General features: G+C 39.4%; 1 protein-coding gene across 2 annotated transcripts; it reads right to left on the minus strand.

Annotated features, from left to right (window-relative positions):
- Positions 1-2,051: 2,051 nt before the first annotated feature.
- HMGCS1 (3-hydroxy-3-methylglutaryl-CoA synthase 1) lies at positions 2,052-20,877 on the minus strand. 2 transcript variants are annotated; one of them, XM_029219092.1, is made up of 11 exons: positions 20,666-20,877; positions 15,649-15,709; positions 10,546-11,003; positions 10,095-10,220; positions 9,406-9,570; positions 8,064-8,229; positions 7,086-7,256; positions 6,157-6,263; positions 5,183-5,308; positions 4,797-4,960; positions 2,052-3,828 (listed from the first exon to the last, which is right to left on the minus strand). In XM_029219092.1, the coding sequence occupies exons 3-11, from the start codon at positions 10,991-10,993 to the stop codon at positions 3,739-3,741; spliced, it is 1,563 nt and encodes a 520-aa protein (XP_029074925.1). In that variant the 5' UTR covers positions 10,994-11,003; positions 15,649-15,709; positions 20,666-20,877; the 3' UTR covers positions 2,052-3,738. The 2 variants fall into 2 exon arrangements, with proteins under 2 accessions (XP_029074925.1, XP_029074926.1); XM_029219093.1 differs by lacking the exon at positions 20,666-20,877 and adding an exon at positions 17,718-17,763.
- Between the last annotated feature and the right edge of the window lie 588 nt (positions 20,878-21,465).

The raw sequence follows: 21,465 nt of genomic DNA on the forward strand, positions 1-21,465 counted from the left end.
CAGCAGGATCTTCTGAGGCACCTTCTGGAATGCTTCTCAGAACTATCTGCCCAGGGGAATGAAAGGAGGAAGCATTTATCTAACCAGCAAGTAAGGGTCCACTATTGTTAAGGGTGGCCCCACGGGAACTTAACTTCTCTGCACTCCTGGGCCATATTATGAGTTCCGAATGACTTCTATGAGCACCCCGCAACACAGAGACCGAAATGGGAGGCGTGTAGCAGGAATCTGGAGGGAGGTACTGTCATATTCTCTGAGATCCTGGTCAAAGACTGCATGGAAGCAATTGCCCCAAATGTGGCTAGAGGAGAAGGCAGGGCAAAGAAGGCCTCAAGTGGGCCCAAGGTTTCTGATGCATAGCTCAAAGGCTCTAAGGCTGGAATAAACTTGGCATGTTTGAGGAACGGAGAAGGCAGGGTGGATGAAAACATAGTAGGCCTTGGTGGGTGTGGTACTGAGTTGAAGTAGGCAGGGGCCAGATCCCTCAGGACTTTGCAAGCTTGAATAAGGAATTTGATACATAGGGTGAGAAGTGCTTACTACGAAGGTAGTCCAGGCAGCCTTCCGGGAGGAAGCAGATCTTGAGCTGAGACCCCCCCCAAAGATCAACAAGGTTTTGCTAAGATGGGTCGGAGGTGCTAGTTTAATAGCATGTAAAAAAACCTGGAGGCAAAGGGAAGCTTTTGCAAAATTAGATCAAAACTTTCATTATTTTTACTGTAGATGCCTGCACAGTGATGATATAAGACAAAAAAAAAGGTGAATTCCTTGTTTTTCACTTCTAAACATTTAAAATGAAAATGCATTTTTTATAATTATAAGCTAGAACCCCGACATATAAACTTCCTGAGGATTGGTATTCATAATCTTCATCTCCACAGTACCACGCTTGTAATAGTTTGAGGAGAAAAAAAAAAAAATCACAGGTCAACTATTTCCCTCCACCACCAATTAGGAAAAAAATAGGAACCTATGATTTAATTAAGAACAGTTGCTAGAAATTTTAAAGAAAGTGTTCACTTTTACGTCAAGATTACATAGCTGTGAATTGTTTAAAGACCCTGTTACGTTCCTTGCTCTCTTCACTTCCACTTTAGTGTGCCAGGACATTTCGAACAGCAGACAAGAGATAAAGTGTTTCAACTAAGCCACAGGAGGGCCAAAAGGAGCTGTTGCATCTGTTTGAGTTGTCAGCCTTAATCTGAAACATACTCGTCACTGTTCATGAAGTAAACAAAACCCAGAAGCTGAAAAATAAAAGTGCACAAATTCCAAAAAGGAGGAGGGGAAGGATAGAATTCTTAAGGCCATATTAATCAGGATCCTAGAATTTGTAGAATTAGAGAACATTGGCCAAATCTTCTAAATGACCCAGAGATATTGGAGACTGGCCCAGAAAATAAAAGAAATTATTACTAAATATTGAATCTAGACATGACAGCATTATAAAATAGCTGATCAGTACTAGAAAATAATCTGGTTTAATTCCCAATTCATACAGTCCTAAGAGTTCACAGGGATTGAGATTATCTAGTCCAATATTACTGCCAATGCAGAAATTCTCTCTGTAAAACCTCTGGGAGCACCAGCAACCTAAGACCCTCAGGCTGGAGGCTCTAGATGGCAGCTCTATACTGGCTGTAAAATGTGCTTTTAGTGTTTAATTGCCAACCCTTAATCTTACGTTGCTTTTAGGAAAACACAATAACTCTCTTCATAAATATTTATAGCAAAATTCACACATGCTTAGCACCCAATTTGGGAGTTAATTTCTTTGTTTGAAGTATGAGAATGATAAACCATCAGTATAAATTCCTCCATACTAGACAAATAGCTCCTTGAAGGCAAGACCATATATCTTGTAAATCTTTATTTCTGATGGAAGCAGAGTACCTTGCTTATATCAGGTCTGCACATTTTTTGAATAATGAATTAATGAGTTAGTGAATTAATGGACTGAAATGAAATGAATGACTGTATTTTAAAATAGCATATTAGCTGATTTCTTGCCTAAACTGTTAGTTCAGGAGGGAAAAAAGAATACTCAAATATCTGAAATATTTCTCTAAAACTTTATTCAAAGTTACTCACCTCACTGTTAATAAGGTGTACAGTTTATGCTCTGTGCCAGTATTAGTAGACCTGCCCATTGCCGGCAATGGACTTTGAGAAAACCCATTTCCTGACACCCCAAAAGTTAAATTACTCTTTTCAAAACATACCGAACTCCCAATACTTGCAGAAGTATTACATGCACCATTTTCCCACCAATCTTTAAATCTGAACTTAAGTTATTAATCTACATCCGTGGATGTTAAAATGAAGTCATTTTAACAAATTATGACTGTACAAATCAAAACACCGCTAGTTAATATTAGACAAAGAGTATTTTACAAACACTACATTACATATTACCTTGCAATCTGAAACTTACATTTTATATTTGTGTAAGTTTATTTTAGATAACTGAAACGTCACAGAATTCAATGGCAAATTTTAAAAAATTTAGTTCTGTACATTAGTTCCAACTATCTCTATTTTACAATCTATAAGGCTCATGTCATAGTTCAGCACCAAAAAGATCTACAAAACTGTCTAACCAGTCTTCTTATTTATTCCATATGATGGTTTTTGTTGGTTTTTTCTTTTTTCTTTTTTAAGGTGAAAGTCTGAAAAAATGCTTTATATATCCTACTTCCAGACCTTGAGAAGTGGGATACTTTTTGGCTGGTCATACTATGTAAAAACTTCGGTTGTACCTTTTAATTTTCATTGAACAGATACAAAAACCAAAAAGGATACTTACAACATGAGTTTCGGTTGTCAGTCTTTAAGTTGAATTTATAACACTGAAGCATCAGAAATAACCTAATAATAATGCCCTGCCCCTATCCTTCCTTTTTGTTTTAAATTTTTAAAAGGCAGACATAAAAATGTTTTATTTATTCTTCAAAATAAGGTGCAAAGAAGGATTGCAACCACCAACTTCCTCATACACAACTCCAATAACATCTCAATGTTGTTCCGCAAAATACACCTTGAACTGAGTCAGGAGCAGACCGAGAGTTACATCCATGTTTTCTATGCCAGACGTCTGCTCAATGCCAGCATCTCTCTGTTCACAGAGGTCATTACAGTAACGCATCACTGCTGGCCTGGATTTAAAGCAACAGTTTTTAGAACTAGTGTAGCTGTCCCAACTCTTCTCCTTCTTTAGGATTCATAAATTCTAGAAAAAGAGTATGTCTGTCTTGCCATTTTTAAACAGGGTTTGTGCATATCTCATTAAGACCACATTCCCTAAACCAGAAACTTTTTTCAAAAACCACAGGAACTTTCAGTAATCTTGTTTGATCAAAGTATAAAATTCTTACGTGTTTAAAAAAATTAAAATTGGAGACTAGTACCGTGGCTTTCTTTGCCAGAAGTGCACAATTCATCACACTACATTTAAAAACTAAGCTTCATGCATACAAATGGCCAGAGGGGTATGAAGTTTTACAGAGCCCTTAACATCATTCGAGTACATTAAGCATTGGCTAAACCACAACAGGAAGCATGTTAGGAAACTGAGCAAAGAGACTTTCCCAAGAACACGATAATTTTCCAGGCTCCATGTCAGTCACATAAAAATTTAAGCAACATGTAATCCTTTAAAATTGTCCCCAGACAACCCATTCCCCCAACCGTTCCCATACATACCCCCCGCCCCGAAGTCCTCCACCTCACAGAAGTATCTTAGTGCTCCCCGTTACTGATGACAGCTGCTTCAGGTTCTGCTGCTGTTGCAGGGAGTCTTGGCACTTTCTTAGCAGGGCTCGGAATATGCTAAAATCAAAAGAAAAAAGTTGTTGCCTCTTAGCGTTTTTTTTAAGGAAGAGTCAAGTTGCTAATTAAAGTTCTAATAGGAAAACTGATAGAGGGCAACTTTGGAGAGGCTTATGCTCAATATATATTCTATATAACTTTTCACGGAGGGAGCTAAATATCTCTTCTTTACTTTATGGTGAATTTATTATACAATTATCCGTGTAGCAAGTGAGAGGAAGGACACGGAGATCCACCATACCCAGTATTTCACTTGTCACATCTTGTGTTTGCAACTCAAACACTTGTGGCTTGAGTTGCTACCTCAATGAGCAAGACTATGCATTTAGCAAATTTGTGATGAGTGGATAAGATTAATAACTTCAAAGTTTTTAAAGTCCTCAGTTTGAAGGCTGGCTCTGATCCTGGTTAAGTCATTTAACTTTTTTCAGCCTCATCTCTAAAATGGGCACAGTATCATTTAAGTCAAGGGGGTTCTTTTAAGGATTAAATTTAAAAATTAAATTAAATTAATTAGAAAATGAAAAAAGTGGCTAGCATGTAATAGGAATTCAAATCATAGCTATTTCTGTTCCTTCTTGACAACTGGAGACAGATTAGACAGTAGGCTGAGAGAAGGGATGTGAGGGGCTCAACACCCTGCCCCTACTTCATCTCTCACCAAGACACACACCACAGGTGAGCCTTCTCTCTAGATCAGTTTTCCTTTAAATTCTGGTATTGTTAACAAAACCTCGTATTTAGTGTGCACTTAAAAATGCTAATAATTTAACTGCAAAGCACTTTATACAACTGGAAAATGGCACAGCTAGAATCCAATACCAGAGCCCTGGCTCTGAATCACGCTGCTTTATTGACATTCCTTTAAGTTGCTAAATCTCAGTTAGATCCCCTAAGCCCTAAGATCTGGGGATAGAAATTTCTTACCCTGTCAAAGCCCAGAAGCAAACACAATGAGCTTTCTTTACCTCAGTTGCTGTGCTTGAATGCACAAGCCCTACGCCTTCATCCAAAGTGTCATCATTTGGAGAGGGGCGCCGAGCGTAAGTTCTTCTGTGCTTCTCATCTACTCGAACTAGATACCATGTTCCTTCAAAGAGTGAGTCTATTGAACTCTGGGGAATATAGCTGACTAAAGGAAAGGCGGAGAATGTGAAAAATTAGTTATGACATACAGCTCATCTGGTAATAAAACTAAAGATAAAATTTGCTATTTCCCCATAATTTTCACCAACATCAGGTATGTACCAAATACCGCCTAGATATCTGGACTAATCTGATACATCACATGTTGAATGCTATTAGAGCCCTCCAATAGGCTTCTGGGTATGTATTAACAATTTAATATTTTTACCCAAGTGATGAGTGTCCTCTCGGAGCTTCATGTTTTCAGCAAAGACATCTGGTGCCACGCAAGTTCTTGAGTCAAGCCTTGATTTAAGATCACACAAGCTTGCTATTATTTTATCAAGAGCAGACCCTAAAATAGCAAATAATTCCAACATTGAAAGACTAAAAATAGCATGCCCCAAAGCCTGAACAAAATGTTGCCAAACGAAAAAAACAACTTTGCATTTTTTCAGAACTACTGGCTATTGTTTAGTTAAAAGATAAGCTTTTATTTGGCACAGCTTCCGTTGACCTCTCACTAAACGTTTGTTCCGTATCAGCCAGTAGACAAGCTAGGAAATAGGTGGGATTGAAACTATAAATAACTTGTCTACAGTCAACCTACGGTACAGTTTTAGAGTAACGCCAAGTCTTCCATCAGTTTTTCTCCATATTTTTGCTCCTCCCTGCTCAGGGAAGGCACAAAAGTGTCCTTAAATACAGCTAAGACCATACCCTTATAAACATTAGACAACTCAGTAAACCAACCAAGAAGAAATGACCTGGTATTATGCACTCATATGATCAGACTCAATCATTGGTGTGAAGACTCAAAAGCCACCTGCCTTAAATAGGTATGCTTCCCTTTCTCTACCTACGTCTTCTGGCTACATATCCTTTAAAAATGAGATAAAAGAGAAAATAAAGTTACTTGCCAAAGAAGGAAAAGTCACACTACGCCATTAGAAAAAAAAAGTTTCAGCTGATTATACATTTTTTTCTGACTTGGAAGGAAGGAAAGATATTCTGACTCAGACATAATCCTGCCCTTTACCCAGTTAAGGCAGATTTTCGGAGAGTATGTTGAAAGAAGTAATGAAGATTAAAGTGTCATAATGATCTACGGGACAGATTCAAGCACTCACTTGAGAAGCCTGCTAAGTCAACCTTACCACAGTAGGTTCTCAAGACATTCTTGTTGAAAGACTCAGCATTTACCTGGTGTGGCATCTTGTGTAACTTTGAGGGAGTACAGAGTGGCAGCTAAACCAGAACCATAAGAGAACACACCAATCCTCTTTCCTGCCAGCTGCTGAGGTGAGTACCTGTGTAGGAGGGAAAAAAACATTAAAAAGTTTAATTGATCCAACTACAATGGGTGGAAAACCACGAGTTGGAATAAAATTCATCCTAAGCCCAGGGATCTAACCTAAAGCTTTACTATTACAGTAAGCAGACCGAAAACAAGAATTCTCATCTCTCTGGGAATGATGGGGTTTTTGAAAGTTATCATGTCCTAATATAAGTTATTTGCCAACTGGGGTTCAACTGTAGGTCAAGAATAATAAAACCAGGACTCCCCTGGTGGTGCAGTGGTTAAGAATTCACCTGCCAATGCAGGGGACACGGGTTCAAGCCCTGGTCTGGGAAGATCCCACATGCTGCAGAGCAACTAAGCTCATGCGCCACAACTACTGAGACTGTGCTCTAGAGCCCGCGAGCCACAACTACTGAGCCCACGTGCCACAACTACTAAAGCCTCTGCAACAAGAGAAGCCACCGCAACGAGAAGCCTGCGCACTGCAACAAAAAGTAGCCCCCACTCACCGCAACTAGAGAAAGCCTGCATGCAGCAACAAAGACCCAACACAGCCAAAAAATAATAATAAATAAATAAATTTATTAAAAACAAAAAGAATAATAAGGCCATGAGAACAATAGTCAGGAAAGCAAGTATGAAATTAAATACTCTGGAATAATTGTACCCTCATCCCATATCTCCTTCAAGTCAATAGACAATAGGCTAGAGAGCCTGGAAATAAAATACCATTCTGCGACCTGCCACCAACATGCCTGACACCAGATCTGGTCTTAGAAATCTAACATCTCCGAACGAGGGGAGTGAATCAGCGGAAATTTATACTTACTGTGCAAGAACGGAAGCAAGGGAGCCATACACTGAGGATGTGTACATATTTCCATTTTGATTTGACACAAGCAAAGATGCCTTTGTTTTCTGATTGAAGAGTTCTGAACTAGCCTTCATAAATGCCTTTTCCACATCTCTATCGAAGTAGGTATCTTCTAACTTAACATCCCTGAAAGATTTAGAAAAAAGAAAATCTTACGTTATTCAAAGACTGTATTTTTATTATATTACTTAGTGGACCTAACTATAAGTGTGTATGATTCTGATTTCCCATTTATTAAAAACCAAGTAGCAGTATGCTAATTGCTAGGTAAGATATAACAGTTGTACATATATGGTCCTTTTTCTGAAAGGTTTTTTAATCAAATTAAAACAACATAATTCTAATGGGTTAATAACCCACTAAAGCTGTCATCACCAAACAGAATATACTACTATTTCAAGTCCATAATAATGTCCATTTAGTTAGAAAAGTCACATTATAGGAGCCAAGTCTTAAAAAGTTGAATAGAATTTTATCAGAAGGAGAAGAGACACAGGAAAGGAGAAACAGAATGAGTTTAACAGGTATAGCATACTAGGAGGCCCTAGAAGTGGGGAAAACGTGGAAGGAGTATGAAAGCAGACGTCAGCAGTGGCTATGTGCAGGATGGATATGGGCACAGGGGCTCGGGAGAGGCAGGGAGAAGAGTTAAGAGGCTGCTGTATAAATACAGACACTTGTGGGGCTATATTATTATGGTGACAATGGCAACAGATCTAAAAAGAGGAAATCAGAAAATCTGAGTAGAAATGACTAAAGAATTCGTGTAGGTAAGCGACCACCTCTCTGGGACTCAGCTTCTTCAGTGATTACATAAATAGGTTAGACAAGATGACTTCTTTTGACTAAAATTTTCATGTCTGTACAAATATTGGTTTCACAGATATAAAAAATACTCTCACATAGAAGGGAAAAAATCATAATTCCTCTTACCCAAAGGCTTCCAGGCCACTATAGATACTATTTTTATCTCTGTTCTGGTCATTAAGGAAGTCATTCAGCAACATCCGAGCTACAGATTTCTGAACCAGTTTACAATAGGGTGAGTGGAAGATCATGAAACCAAAATCATTCAAGGTGAAATCTCTATCATTTCCTTCTGAAAGAGAAATCCAAAGAAATTATGAAATTCATTTAAGCCACTAACTTTTGAAGTTTGATTTTAGAACAGGGCTGGGATGTTTTTATATCTTTAAGCAGCAACCAAAAATACACTGTATAATGAAATATCTCTATAGTTTAAAATGTTTATCAAAAAGACATCTAGAAATAGAACACTATACACTACTGTATTACTGGTTTTCAAACTGAACTATCACAACCCATTAGTGGGTTGTGTAATCAATTTAGTGGGTCAGGGCCAGTATATATTTTTTTAACCTTAATAATTAAGAGGTTTTTGTTTGTTTGTTTGTTTGTGTTTTGTTTTTAATGAAACAGACTAGAGTAGAAAATAGCAAACTGTATAACCCGCAGCATGGGCAGGAAATTTCATGACACTTTAGTTTCCATTTAACTGCACATACAATGTAAAGGATACGTTTTACTGTGGGTCCTAGTAAAAAGTTAGAAAATCACTGTATCGTTAAATACTGGCAAACAGTACGATATTTTACATACTTCAAGAATGCTTCTTATGCAAAGCCACTATGTTACCTAATATCTGTTATTGAATATTATTTTTACCCCTCTCTCACAAACCCTATAAAGCAAAGTTGGACTATGGAAAAAGCATACTTTATATGCTATGGTGTGTTTTAATAGCACTAATTCGAATACTGTCCTTCTCAGTACCTCAAGAACTTTCTCAGGGTTAAAGATGGAGATTGATGATGACACTAAAAAATCAAGTATGAATTCACAGGTCAAGTGCAAAAAGACTATGTGGGCAGGGGGATCACTTCGGTATAATATATTTTCATTAGAGTTTTCTTCGGATCACAGTTGCAAACTAAAACCTTGCGAGAATACCTCTCTCAGAATGTGTACAAAATTCAAGTTACTTTCTTTTACCCTACTTTTGATTTTCTTACTGGGGGTAAGTCATCCTAAGTATTTTTATAGAAATACACTACATTTGGAAAGTTTACCTGTTCTCTTAAATTACACATTCCCAGAAACTATGGGAAAACTATGTTATTTGGTGGGTGAGAAAAAAATGGTTTAAGGAGACACTAATGAAGGATGCCCAAGATGTAGTTTCTCACTAAAGACAGTCGGCACATTATACTGCCCTCAACAGATACCAAAACAGAGGAAAATAGATAAAGCCCACCTTTCTGCCACTGGGCATAGATCTTCTTGCGGTAGACAGAATAGCAGCGGTCTAATGCACTGAGGTAGCACTGAATGGACAGTTTTCCATCTACTATAGGATATTCAGAAAGCATATCAGGCTTGTAAAAGTCATAGGCATGTTGCATATGTGTCCCACGGAGTCCTATTAGAACGAAAAAGAAAGAGGTCCATGTATCTCTGCTTTCTGATGTATGTTAGTAAGCATATTGCATCACTGGCAACTTCCCTTTAATCTAGTCAACTCACTACTCACAGAATAGAAGTCACAAGGTGAAACCAACATGTAATTCAAATGAAGCATAACAATATCCATGGACAGGCCTAAGACTCTTTTGATATACAACATTTTATGCAAGTTTCATATACCTAACCAGGAGATCATAACTGCTCTACTGAACTGAAAACAAATTATTGTATGACTATGGCTAAGTTATGTCTCCCAGTTATTACTTAAACCCAACTTAAACCCATATTACTCCTCTGTAAAGTGGGGATGACATCACTTACCTCATACAATTGCTATGAAGACTAAATATGATAATACACATAAAGCACTTAGCAGGTAGTGCCTGCATTTAATGAACACCAAGTACTAGCTTCTATTTTTATTTTCGAATTTCTCAGCATATTGTACAAACTAAACAAAATGCTTTCCCAGACACTCACCTCGTTCAAAAATTAAAGGAGCATTAGGCCCAATTAGCATAGCAACGGCTCCAACTCCACCTGTAGGTCGAGCATTTCCTGTGGCGTATACAGCAATATCCCCTGCAACTACCATGGCATACCGTCCTGAAAAATATTTTGTATTATATACAAGAATGTGATCAACACTCTAAATATCATACATATAAACTGAATCTGTTATATTTTCCCAGAATATCCTTTCCCCATCTTTGGTAAAGAAAAAAAAAATTCTGACTAAATTTTGGTAGATAATTTTGTCCTACATGATAAAGATAACCAATTCATAATTCAGATAAGCTGAAAGTCATAGCTATCTTTCTGAACATGTTCAAACAAGCATAACTGGTAAGTGTGCATATGGCATTAATTAAAGGTCATTTGGGCGTTTTCACCTTCAAGGAGAGTTTCTTTGGAATAATATGTAACATACCATCCCAAGAGCTGGACTCAATCCAGTTAACAGCATTGAAGACAGCAGCTGTGCCTCCATAGCACGCATTAGTTGTGTCTATCCCTTCTATATCTGTATTCCCAGACTCTTCAAAGAGCTGCATCAAATTCGTCTTCACTGACTTTGATTTGTCGATGATTGTCTCTGTTCCAACTTCTAGCCGCCCAATGCAATCATAAGAAAGGCTATTTCTCTCCATAAGATTCTGGACCACAGTCATGCAAAGAGAGTTGATATCTTCTCTATCTGTGCAGAAGCCCATCTTGGCCTGGCCCAGGCCAATAGTATACTTTCCAGCATCTACACCATCATATTTTTCCAACTCTGCTTGATCAACATATTGAGAAGGAAAATAGATCTCAAGGGCAACAATCCCCACATCTTTTGGCCAGCAGGCTTCTGTGTTCAAAGGAAGTGACCCAGGCATGGTGAAAGAACTTTAGAAAGAAAAACAGAAAAAACATTGTTGTAGATTACAGGTTGCAGACTGTCAAGTTCAAACTTAAGAAATCAACATTGAGACTTTCATTATCACCTAAAATATTAATTTCTAAGTTTAATTTACTTAGGGGGTCAATTTTAATATGTGAAAGTAGTAATTATAGTATGACTGGAGTTATTATTAACTCCATTATTATTTAAAATTATCATCTTTTAGGGACTTCCCTGGTGGTCCAGTGGTTAAGACTCCGTGCTTCCACCGCAGGGGGCACAGGTTCAATCCCTGGTCGGGGAACTAAGATCCTGCATGCCCCAGGGCAAGGCCAAACAAAACAAAAAAATTATCATCTTTTAGAAGGGCTTGCACTTTATTCAGAGCTGGATATATTTAGATTTAAAATATGATTATTAGAGGTAAAGAAAACTCAAATAAGATTCTTCTATGTTGTAAAGAACTGTAAGATAAAATACAATGACAATTTAGTAATAAGGCCCACAAATCAGAAGTCAAGTATCTGATCTATTCCTGGCCCCTCAAAAAGTTTTTAAAAAGTCATTCATTCATTTATCATAGGTATATTGATTATTCATAGCTATTGACTTTATGGGACTTTAAAACTGTTAGATCAAACAATATTGCAGTCTTTATTGATCTAAACAATACCAGTAAGTAGAAAAGCCACACTGTCAAGTCTACCATAGCAATCCACTCAAGGCCCCTGCTATTTTAATCCCAGCTTTCCAAAGAAGCCTCCACCCAGAACCCAAATGATTAAAATTTAAAGCAAAGACAAGTTTCTGGACCCATAACAGTCAAAAGTCAATATTCTATACTTTCTACAGCTGGTGTATAGGCAATAAATGATGATAAAATCACAAGGTTATCACTTAGCTTCTAAATCAGGCAAAAAAAACCCAAAACAGATTCAAATTTGAAAACTGAAAATCCACACATTATTTGTGTGGCATCTTAGATAACACCTCTTAAAACAACCCTTTCTGTTTTAAAAAGGGCCTTAAAAAGTTGGACTGTTGCCACACTGTAAACTAGTGTCTAGATTTATTTACCAACAGTAAAAAGAAAATGTGCTAGACACTCAAGAGTGTTGCTATGGCCTATGGGTAAGTCACATAACCTATCAGAGCCTCAATTTCTTTAGAGGTTGTATCAATCAGAAAAAGAGAAATTATTCTAGATATTTCTAACAGAGGAGGATTTAATACAGGGAAATGGTTACCAACTTGTTGGCTGGGCTAGAGGAGCAAAGGGGAGGAAGGTGGTTACTATTCAGACCCCATGAGCTCACATTCCTACTGAGGCTGCCAGAGCTCCTGGTCCCAGCACCTCTGCTGCTGAGTTAGAGCCAAAGCCCCACACTCTTGCTGCTGCTGCCACTGACAAAAGGCAAATCCTGTATCTATGTCATTTGTCCTCTGCCACTCTGCCAACTCAGGTGTAGCATTAGGGATAATGAAATTACAGACTATTGCCATAGTGCGTCGCTAATTATTGAAATCTTGAGAAAATATCTAAAGCAGAGAAGCTGTCCTTAAATCATGAGATCTACCCTTAGCCCATAGGTTATCAAGGTATGAGTATATTAAAACCTGAAAAATAAGCACCTGGAAATATAATCACAAGATCTAAGTCAAAGGTCTTAAGAAAATCTTCCTTCTAAATACAAGAATTTTTCATGAAAATTTTGTCTCAATTATTCACACATATCCTGGGTTGCAATTGTGGATTCCTTACTGAGGGTCACCGTCAGAAAAGTTTGAGAGTCACCATTTTACACAGTCACTGGTGCTCTGTGGAGAATGGATCTCAGTTAGGAAGCTGATACAGAAGCCCAATGAGATGTAGGTCATTAACTAGATCAATTACTACATGAAGAGTAAAGGAACAGCTTCAAAAAAATATGGAAGCAGAAAATTGGCAGAAATTGTGACTGACTAGATAGTAGGAAAAGGATGAAGTACTGAGGATGACTTCAGATTTCTAGCCTCCACTGTTTTATTTCTTGACAGAATCACTCACTGTCAGATACACAAGTGAACAGAGAAGCACCTCTCCACTTTGTCCTATCTTTCCCCTGTTCCATGCAAACCCATCAATTTTATGATAATCTAAACTCTGCTACACTGAAGTTGAAATGAAGACATAAAGGGACTATCTAATATGTCATAAGGCAGATTCTAAGTTTATAGTAAAATAGGTTAAAGTCCTCTGCATAGTCCACAGAAAAAAACTCAAGTAGTGTTAAAAACAAAAACAGTCCACATACTTATAGAAGAACCCCTCCTATATGCTACCCTTTAAGTCACCAAAGCAGAGGCAGTAGGATTAACTACCTTCCCAGCCTTTCCCACAAGGTTAACCTTTAGATTCTTTTCAACTCTTCAAACCGCTCTAAACATGCTGAGGACAGTATAATTTTCCCTGCCTGGCCCAACAGCTTGCAGCGCTGTTGGAAATAAAATGGACAAATATATATATATAATCTTCTGAAGATATAAACCAGTTTATGAAAAGCCAGAAAGAAGGCTTTAATTCCAGAATTACTCCATATTTACCATAATCTAACTAGCTCTGATCAGTCACTGCTATATGGTACTTACTAAATAAGGTGTAACTCTATTTTTAAGCCTCCTAGAGTTAAATAAGTGACTTGTTTCATTTGAGGGGAAAAAAAGGTAGCTAAACTACCCATCAAAGCGACTCATGAAAGCGAATCATGCCTCTGATCTTGATGTGGAAAAAATTTTTACATTGTCTAACTCAGTCAATATTGCTCGTTCTCTGAGGATTTTTGACAGCCAAGGTGTTTGCATTACATTCCTGGTAAAACACCATCTAATTTGAAATATTTACCTTTTGGTTGAAATTGAGGGAGAGTGAGAAAAGTAGAAAAAAAGCGAGAAATTAATACAGGGAGTAACTGCCTTCATGGCATTTTTTTTTTTTTCTTCATGGCATTTTGAACAACAAAAAGATTGATATAGTTTAGGGTCTATAATCTTTACTTTTAACTATCCTGTTGTATGCTCTTATGTTGTGCTCTCAAATGCTCTCTGAAGTAGGCCAGAAAAATTAGAAAAAGAGAAAAAAAAAGAAAAAAAGGCCAGCTAAAGACCTGGTATGTTCACATTATAGCATTAACTTTAGTCAAAGAATGGGATATTCTGGTTAATTCACTATTCTAAATATCACAAAAGTTTTCTAAATAGAATACAGTTTAAACATCTGACAGTTTAAAAAATTACCTGCATGTATTCTTAATCTTTTGCTGATAAAAAAGGTACTTCATGATTTTTCAGAGCATTGTGTTCACAATTTAAAAAAAAAATCTAAGCAGGATAATGGGGATTCTGTATTTCCAATAAAAAGATGTAAATATTCTTTTTAAATTTCATCTTTAAAAAGGAGAAGAAAGGTACACTTTTACCACAGAACTCTGTAAACCTTCCAAAGCTATCTTCCAACAAGTACCAACAGAAGACTCCCAAGTCTGTTCTCCTAAAGTGAAGGCTTACCCCCATTGGTGGACAAAAGAAGCTCCAGGTCCTACTTCCAGAGTTGGCAAAGCAAGATAATATAGAAGCCTTGCCTTGTTAACAATTTCTGAATGCTTCCTGCATAGGAGGACACAAAAGGGACCAATATGATCCCCTGAGAATCTTTTGAATCTGTGAATGAAAGACAACTGGAAAAGGAAAAGGATAAAGAGAAAAAAAAAGGCAAAAAAGCAGAGAAATCAGCTGAGGATGCCGATGCAAGGGCAGCCCTTACCTAGCTCCGCAGGGCTCGTCAGGGAGGGACTTCGGCATCAGTCCCCAGAGCCTCCTAACTGAGCTCTCTGCCTCCATCTCTCCCCTGTCCTACGCTAACCTTTCTAAAATGCACATCCGAGCTTTGATAAGATGCTATTTAAAACTATTCCAAGTTTATCCGCTATTATTTAAAGTCAGCCTCCTCGCACTAGAAAGGCGCTTCTAGAAAACAAGAAATGTACCCATTCGTCTTTGTGTCCCTAGTACCCAGCCCAATGCTTGGCATATGATGGAAGCTGGATGTTGAATAAATGAGACCCTACTAGCCTTCTAATCTAAAATTACTAACAACCATAGGAAATCATAAAACTGAAGCATGAAAAAAGCAGACTCATAAGAGGAGCTCCATGGTAATACAAGAAAGCAATAGCTGCAAATAATTAGATTATTGATTCAAACACATTTGTAACCACTGTCCAATCTTACATAAACATTCAATCTACAGCCCTGATGGATATCTTTCGAGGCTGTAATTCAGAAAAAACTATTGGCACACATGCTTACCTGTGATTGTTTCTGACTAAGCAGTTTATACGGTTACATTTTATTATCTAGATTTTTTTCTCTTATGAGTGAACGCTTATTTTCAAGATTAGTTTCTAGATTTTAAACATTAGTCTCATAAACACAAAATCAGTCTCCTGAAGCATTATGGCATTAACTAATGTTTAAAGACAAGGTGTAATCCTAGCATGGGTTTTAAGAATGTGGGGTGTACACAAATGGTTATTTGTCTTAGGATAAAAATTAAATTTCCCCCTTCCATTAGAAAGGAGCACTTTCCGTTAGCAGCATGACAGGATGCCATACCTGTGTGAGGGATAAAGAACAGCAGTCTCCAGGTCTGTCACTCTGTTTCCTCCTTCAGGCACTAGGAATTTCAAATAAGAACCTCTTTTAAAGTCATAAATCACCACACAAATTCAAATAATGACTCCAATTCAAAGTGAGTTCAAAGAAACATTTCCTTGTCCAATTACATTATGTAGAACAGAGTTTGACTTTGCTTAGAAAAAATGGTACTTAAGGCTTATAAAACATTTTTCTCCTTATCTTATTAGCTCTTACAGTGGTAGGTTCGGTCCTGGTAATGAACTGACGTGAGTAGTTCTATCACTGATTCAGGCTTTAAACCAAATATGATGCTGGGAGAGTTGTAGTCTTCTTTACTAAATTAGGGTTTTCAAGAATTGGGGGAAAGGAATATAAATGAGTTGTACTAGGCTAATAAATTTCTGGAGTAAAGAGGCTTACACATCCAAGAGCTTGCTCTGCACTTGGGAATTTGTGACTTGAACAATTTGTGCCTCTCTGAGCTTCAATTTCCTCATCTGTAAAATGGAGCTAATACCTGCCCTCCCAGTTCATTGTGAAGGATGGTTGAGAAGATAAAATATGTGAATAATATAAAGCATTTACTATTATCCTAGCTCTCAGTATTTTTCAAACAAAATATGTATCTTTCTAGCAAGACCTAATTATCTTTATTTATTTAATCTTACGCTCCTAGTTTTCAACATGGTCACTTTCACCTGCCCCAACCATTTAGAAAGTGATTTTCCCCTTAGTGCTTGGTTAAAAAGGTAGTTATTTGATATCAAGACCAAGGAGCATTAAGCTTTATCATCATTTAAATTATGTGGAAACAAAATGCTTTGGAGCATTTTCCTCAGTCCACCTGTTTTGAAGGGTTGTTACTTGAGACAACAGTTCCTGTTTAACGCAAACAATTAATTACCTTTGCTCTCTATTTAATTGTTGGTGAATATAGCATCCGCCCTTGCCTGATTAACTGGAGACTACCCTCAGCTGCTGTTCAGTAAAGCTTTACTTCTTTTACACGATTAGATCATTTAAGAGCTTAGAGACTTAGTTCCTTTCCCTTCATTAAGTTCACCACCCCCATCCCATAAATCGATCCTGAGGTTTGTGGGAAAAGACTTCTATATTCCAAAAAACCTCTGATTCCAGGATGATATATACATTTTGAGAAAATAACTTTTTGTTCCTTATTCTCTCAAATTATCCCTTTGTAATCTGCAAATTAAGCATTCCATGGGGACTAGTTCTCACTGGTGGAGGGGGGCGGGGACATGATTCCTTCTTAAGTGTTGAGACTATTTAAATAACTTAATAATATTTCTTCTTGAAACCACATTTGCATATGCATTTGACACTATTTTCATCAAGGACATTTCTCTTGAACTGCCAATATTCCCTCTTTCAATTTTGATTATTTAAACTGGGGAGGGAGGTTAGGTGGGAAGGCAGAGAGAGCAGGAGGGAGAAGGGAGAAAGAGAACTCCAGCGCACAAAAGAAAGCAAAGAAAGACAGAAGAAGAAAGAAGATTCACAGAGGACTGCCATGCTACTTAAGCTCTCAGGAGAAAGAGAGGCCTGGAGTCCAGGAAAGGAAATGGAGCAATCAATGCCACTTTGGGGAAGAGTCAATCAGAAAGGGATTAGGCTTTCCATTCTCTTCTGCAATTGCTAGGAGCGTTCTCTATCCTGACTAAAACAGCAGTGCCAAAGTCTCAAGCAGGTCATCAGCTTATTTCTAACAGAAGGTCTTTTCAGAGCAAGTGATAGAGGGAAGCAGCGTGGCTCAGAGAGCAGTTTATGAATCACAAGCGACTGGGCAGGTTATCACAAAGCATGTTTGGAGGAGACTCCTGAGCTGAAATATAGGCATTTCGAGTTTGGCAAAGATTAAAACTGAAGAATGATAAGACCGCCTAGGGCCAACCAACTTTCTCCTGGGGTTTATTCAGTGTTCTGAATTCCTCCTTCTGGCTCCCTCGTTAGCCTTGATTCAAACAAATGGTCGGAGAAGTTCACCCAGTACACATTTTGGTACACGATAAACCACAAGCAGTTACCTGCTGATCTTTTTCACTGTTACAGGAGAGAAATCCAGGAATCCTTTTTAACTGAGAATGAGCCTTTCCTCCTTAGGAGCAAGCAAGCAAAACTACTGTTAGGAAAGCCTTGCCCACACCTGTACAACTCTGGTCTAGTTCCCTAAGTAAAAATCGCAGACACCCTGCCTCCCCCCAGAGGGACTGGTCTGCTTATCAGAGATTCTACTCATATTTCAAGGTCCTGTTTTAAGCTCCCTCTTCCAGGAAGGTTTCCTAGAGCTTTCTAATCAGGGCCCTGCACTCCTACAGCAGGTATGTCATTCACACCTACACTGAAGCCTTCATATTCTACTCTCAATGGAAAACTAGTTATTGGCAGTCTTCTTAAGAATACTGGATACTTAGACTCCTATTGGGAGAAGGGCTATATTTTGATTCTTTTGAAATCCCTTTTAGACCTTGGAGTAAAGGGCACACAGAATTGCTATTTTTTGAGGGGCTGAATTTGGAGTTATAATTAGAGGAAAAATCTTTTAGATTCAAGTACTCAATAGCAGCAGCCCTCATTAGTGAGTTCTTTTCACTATCACTTTTAAGATGAGCTGCAGCACCAAACAGTGTCCAGGAGTTTAAGAAAATTGGCTTTCTACTGCTGCTGTTCAAAGCAAATGGTAGGTTTCAATTATTCCTTGAAAAATGTAAGGAGTTCAAATGGAATCAGAAGAGAACATTTGTCGGTCTTACAATCATTCCCAAATGCACACACCCCCAACCACGAACCCTGCAAAGATGAAGCCTGTGAGCTTTGGAAGATTAGCTTCTCCTCTACTGCTCTTACTACACTCAGTTAACAGCAAGTGGACATCACCACAAGCTAAGCTTTTAGGGTTGACTAAATTATTAGGAATTGAGTCCTACCACCCTCCCATTAGATTGGGTAACATGTTTTTAATCTAACATTTTTTTATCTATATGTCTTGAGAAACAAAAATATCACACCCTTCTATGATATTTGGTTTTTTTTAAAAAACCCAGCATAAAATTATGGCTCTATATTCCTTTCCAAATGAAACTAAATAGAGATTCTGAAATATAGCCCATCAAGCTCCTCCATCCACAACCCCAGTGCATCTCCCTGCACTCAGTTCCACTGACTTACTACTGTTTTAAATAATGCTAGGGTACCCAGGAAACATACATTACACCAATGTCAGGGTTTTGCATTTCCTGTGAGAAAAGCTATCTAAAATCTCAATTAAAAAAATCTCAAAATCAATCCCACAGTTAAGAGAAACAAGATGTAAAAGCACCCTGGAGGAATATTTAAGAAAAAAACAAAATGAAAAACAAGGCCCAGGATTAGTCTAACAGATGACGTGGCCTTCTATGGCCCTAAACATATTACCATTTAGCTCTCCCCGTCGGAAACACCTTCTGAGAACTAGGGTTACTGACTAAACTAGAATTGAACTGAACTAAACTCGAACTGATTTACGGGCAAACTTACAAACTTAGGAGAGAGACCTACAAAGTTGAGACACACAGAAAAGAAAGTCTTTCTCCTTTCCCATAAGATATGCTATCCCTGCCCTCCGTATCCACAGAAAAATAACTGAAATTTTAAACATAAAGAACACAAAGTGCTTAGATGTCTCAAGCTGCAAAGAACCATTTGGCAAAGATACAGGTTAAGGACTTTCAATTAGCCTTCTAACAAATCTGTGCAATAAAAGTCCAAACTCCACCTCAGAAGGAAATATCTGCTAACTATACAGGCACTTCCATTTGTCTCAATCTTGTCATTTACCTTGCCATTGTTTTTCATGATTCATCCCTGAAACAGAGCAAATGTTACTCAGCAGCAGCCAGAACACATCATCCACTGCAGCAGTTTGGCAAGAGCATCAGCAGGAGGGCAGAGTTGCAGCAGAGGTGAGCAAAGAAGCCTGTGATGCCCTAAACCAAGGCCACAGGGCGAGCATGACCAGCCAGGCCAGCCTCACTTTACCTGTTGTCCAAATCTCTCTCTCCTCCAGGGTGGGTCAGAGTAATTCTTTCTCTACCACTGGTCAGGGCAGGACACACGTTTTTCAAAGACTCCATATACCAAGCTTTGAAATGTCCTTGGTTCAACCCAAACCTATTGTGGGTGAAGACCTGTGCTTGCCTGCCCATTACATCATCATAGCAAGTCTGGTTGGTCCTGAGGCTACCGGCAGGAGGGAGATACGGAATTTCAAAACACCAAGGAAACCTATATATATATATCTTAATGGGTATTAAAAATATGGAGGCGGGAAGGTGGGAAGCAGGAATCTGTGATACCTGAAGCAAGCACAGACCGAAACAGTCAAGAATTCAAAGTACTCAACCAGGTTAAACCACGGTTGTGATGCTTTCTCGCACCTGAGCTAGGGACGAAGAGTAATGCTGCCCACTTCCCTTTCTCCCAGCAACTCTCTATCTGTGGCAGGAGGACACACCCCCTGCCAACCTACAAGCCTCCATCTAAGCGTGATCTTCCCCATCCTTCGGCGTCCACCCCTAAGCCAAGGCTCCGGGAACACCCTGACAGTCCAATTCCTTTCTCGTCCCCCTCATGTGGGCCCCCCCATCCCCTCAAGGCGGTCACAGCCACTCCCCTGGCACCTACATCTCCTATGTCATTAGAAGCCTAGCCCTCAATGCCCTCTCCCCTTCTCCCCTCTGCAACTCGCCTGCCCACATCAGTGGCCCCGGCCCCTCCTAGGACCCACCGCGGTCGGCCCCAGGTCCCTGACAGGGGACGCCCTGCACGGCCCCCGCTCACGGTGCCCCATCCTCCCGGGCTAGGTCCACGCCTCAGCCCAGACCCTGACGGAGCCGGAGCTCCTTCAGGCCTAGTCAAGGACACGGATCCGCTGGGCCCTCACCCTGCTCGCAGGGCCTCAGCAGCCCAGGTTTCTTCCTCCACTCGGGACACTCACCGAAATGTGAGCGGGCAGTGGCCGTGGAAAAGGAACGACCAACGAAGATGCAATCCGCGGCGCCTCCCCTCCACCACCAGCTTTATAGCCGCCGACCCACCAGACTCCGGCACGGCCCGGAGTCGGTGGGAGGCGGGACCATGGACCTAGCAGCCAATCGTGGCCGGCATAGTAGGCCGGTAGCGCCCGCCTCCCTGTCCGGTTTCAACCAATCCGAAGGAAACTAGAGGCGGGCACTCGCTGGGGTGTTCCCTCGTGGCTGGAAGGGCGGGGGAAGGGGCGGGGTCAAAGCCGGAGGGCCGAGGAAATGGGGTGAGAGAATGACGTGTGGTGGCCCGAGAGCCGGCCTACCAATGACAGAGCAGCAAGAGACGGCGAGAGCCAACGGGAGCGGAGTGAGAGGTTCTCCGGCCAATTGGAACCCAGTGAGAGGAGATGCGAGCCAATGAGGCCTCCACGTCCCACCACTGGGGAGAGATGGTCAAGTGTGGAAGGCAAGTTGGTCCCTGCTGAAGAGGCTGTCAGGTTGCCTAGCAACCAGAGCTAGGCTTCACCTGTAAAATTTCTGAAATACTTGATTTGAATTCAATCTTAACGTTTTCTAGTTTCCCAGAGCATCCAAGTGTGCCTGCATGACAAATTGGAGCAGAATACGTCACCAAGAATTTGTAATTTTGTAAATATTCTAAATACCAGATTTGCAGATACTCAATATTGTCACCTCTGTACAAACTAACTAAACCTAAAACAGGATGGTTTGGGATTAGACACCAATGAGGAGGGTAAAGGGCCTTGCCTAA

The sequence above is a fragment of the Monodon monoceros genome, unplaced genomic scaffold (genome assembly GCF_005190385.1).
Source record: "Monodon monoceros isolate NGI ecotype Baffin Bay Population unplaced genomic scaffold, NGI_Narwhal_1 Super_Scaffold_12, whole genome shotgun sequence".
In the NCBI taxonomy this organism is placed as follows: Eukaryota; Metazoa; Chordata; class Mammalia; order Artiodactyla; family Monodontidae; genus Monodon; species Monodon monoceros.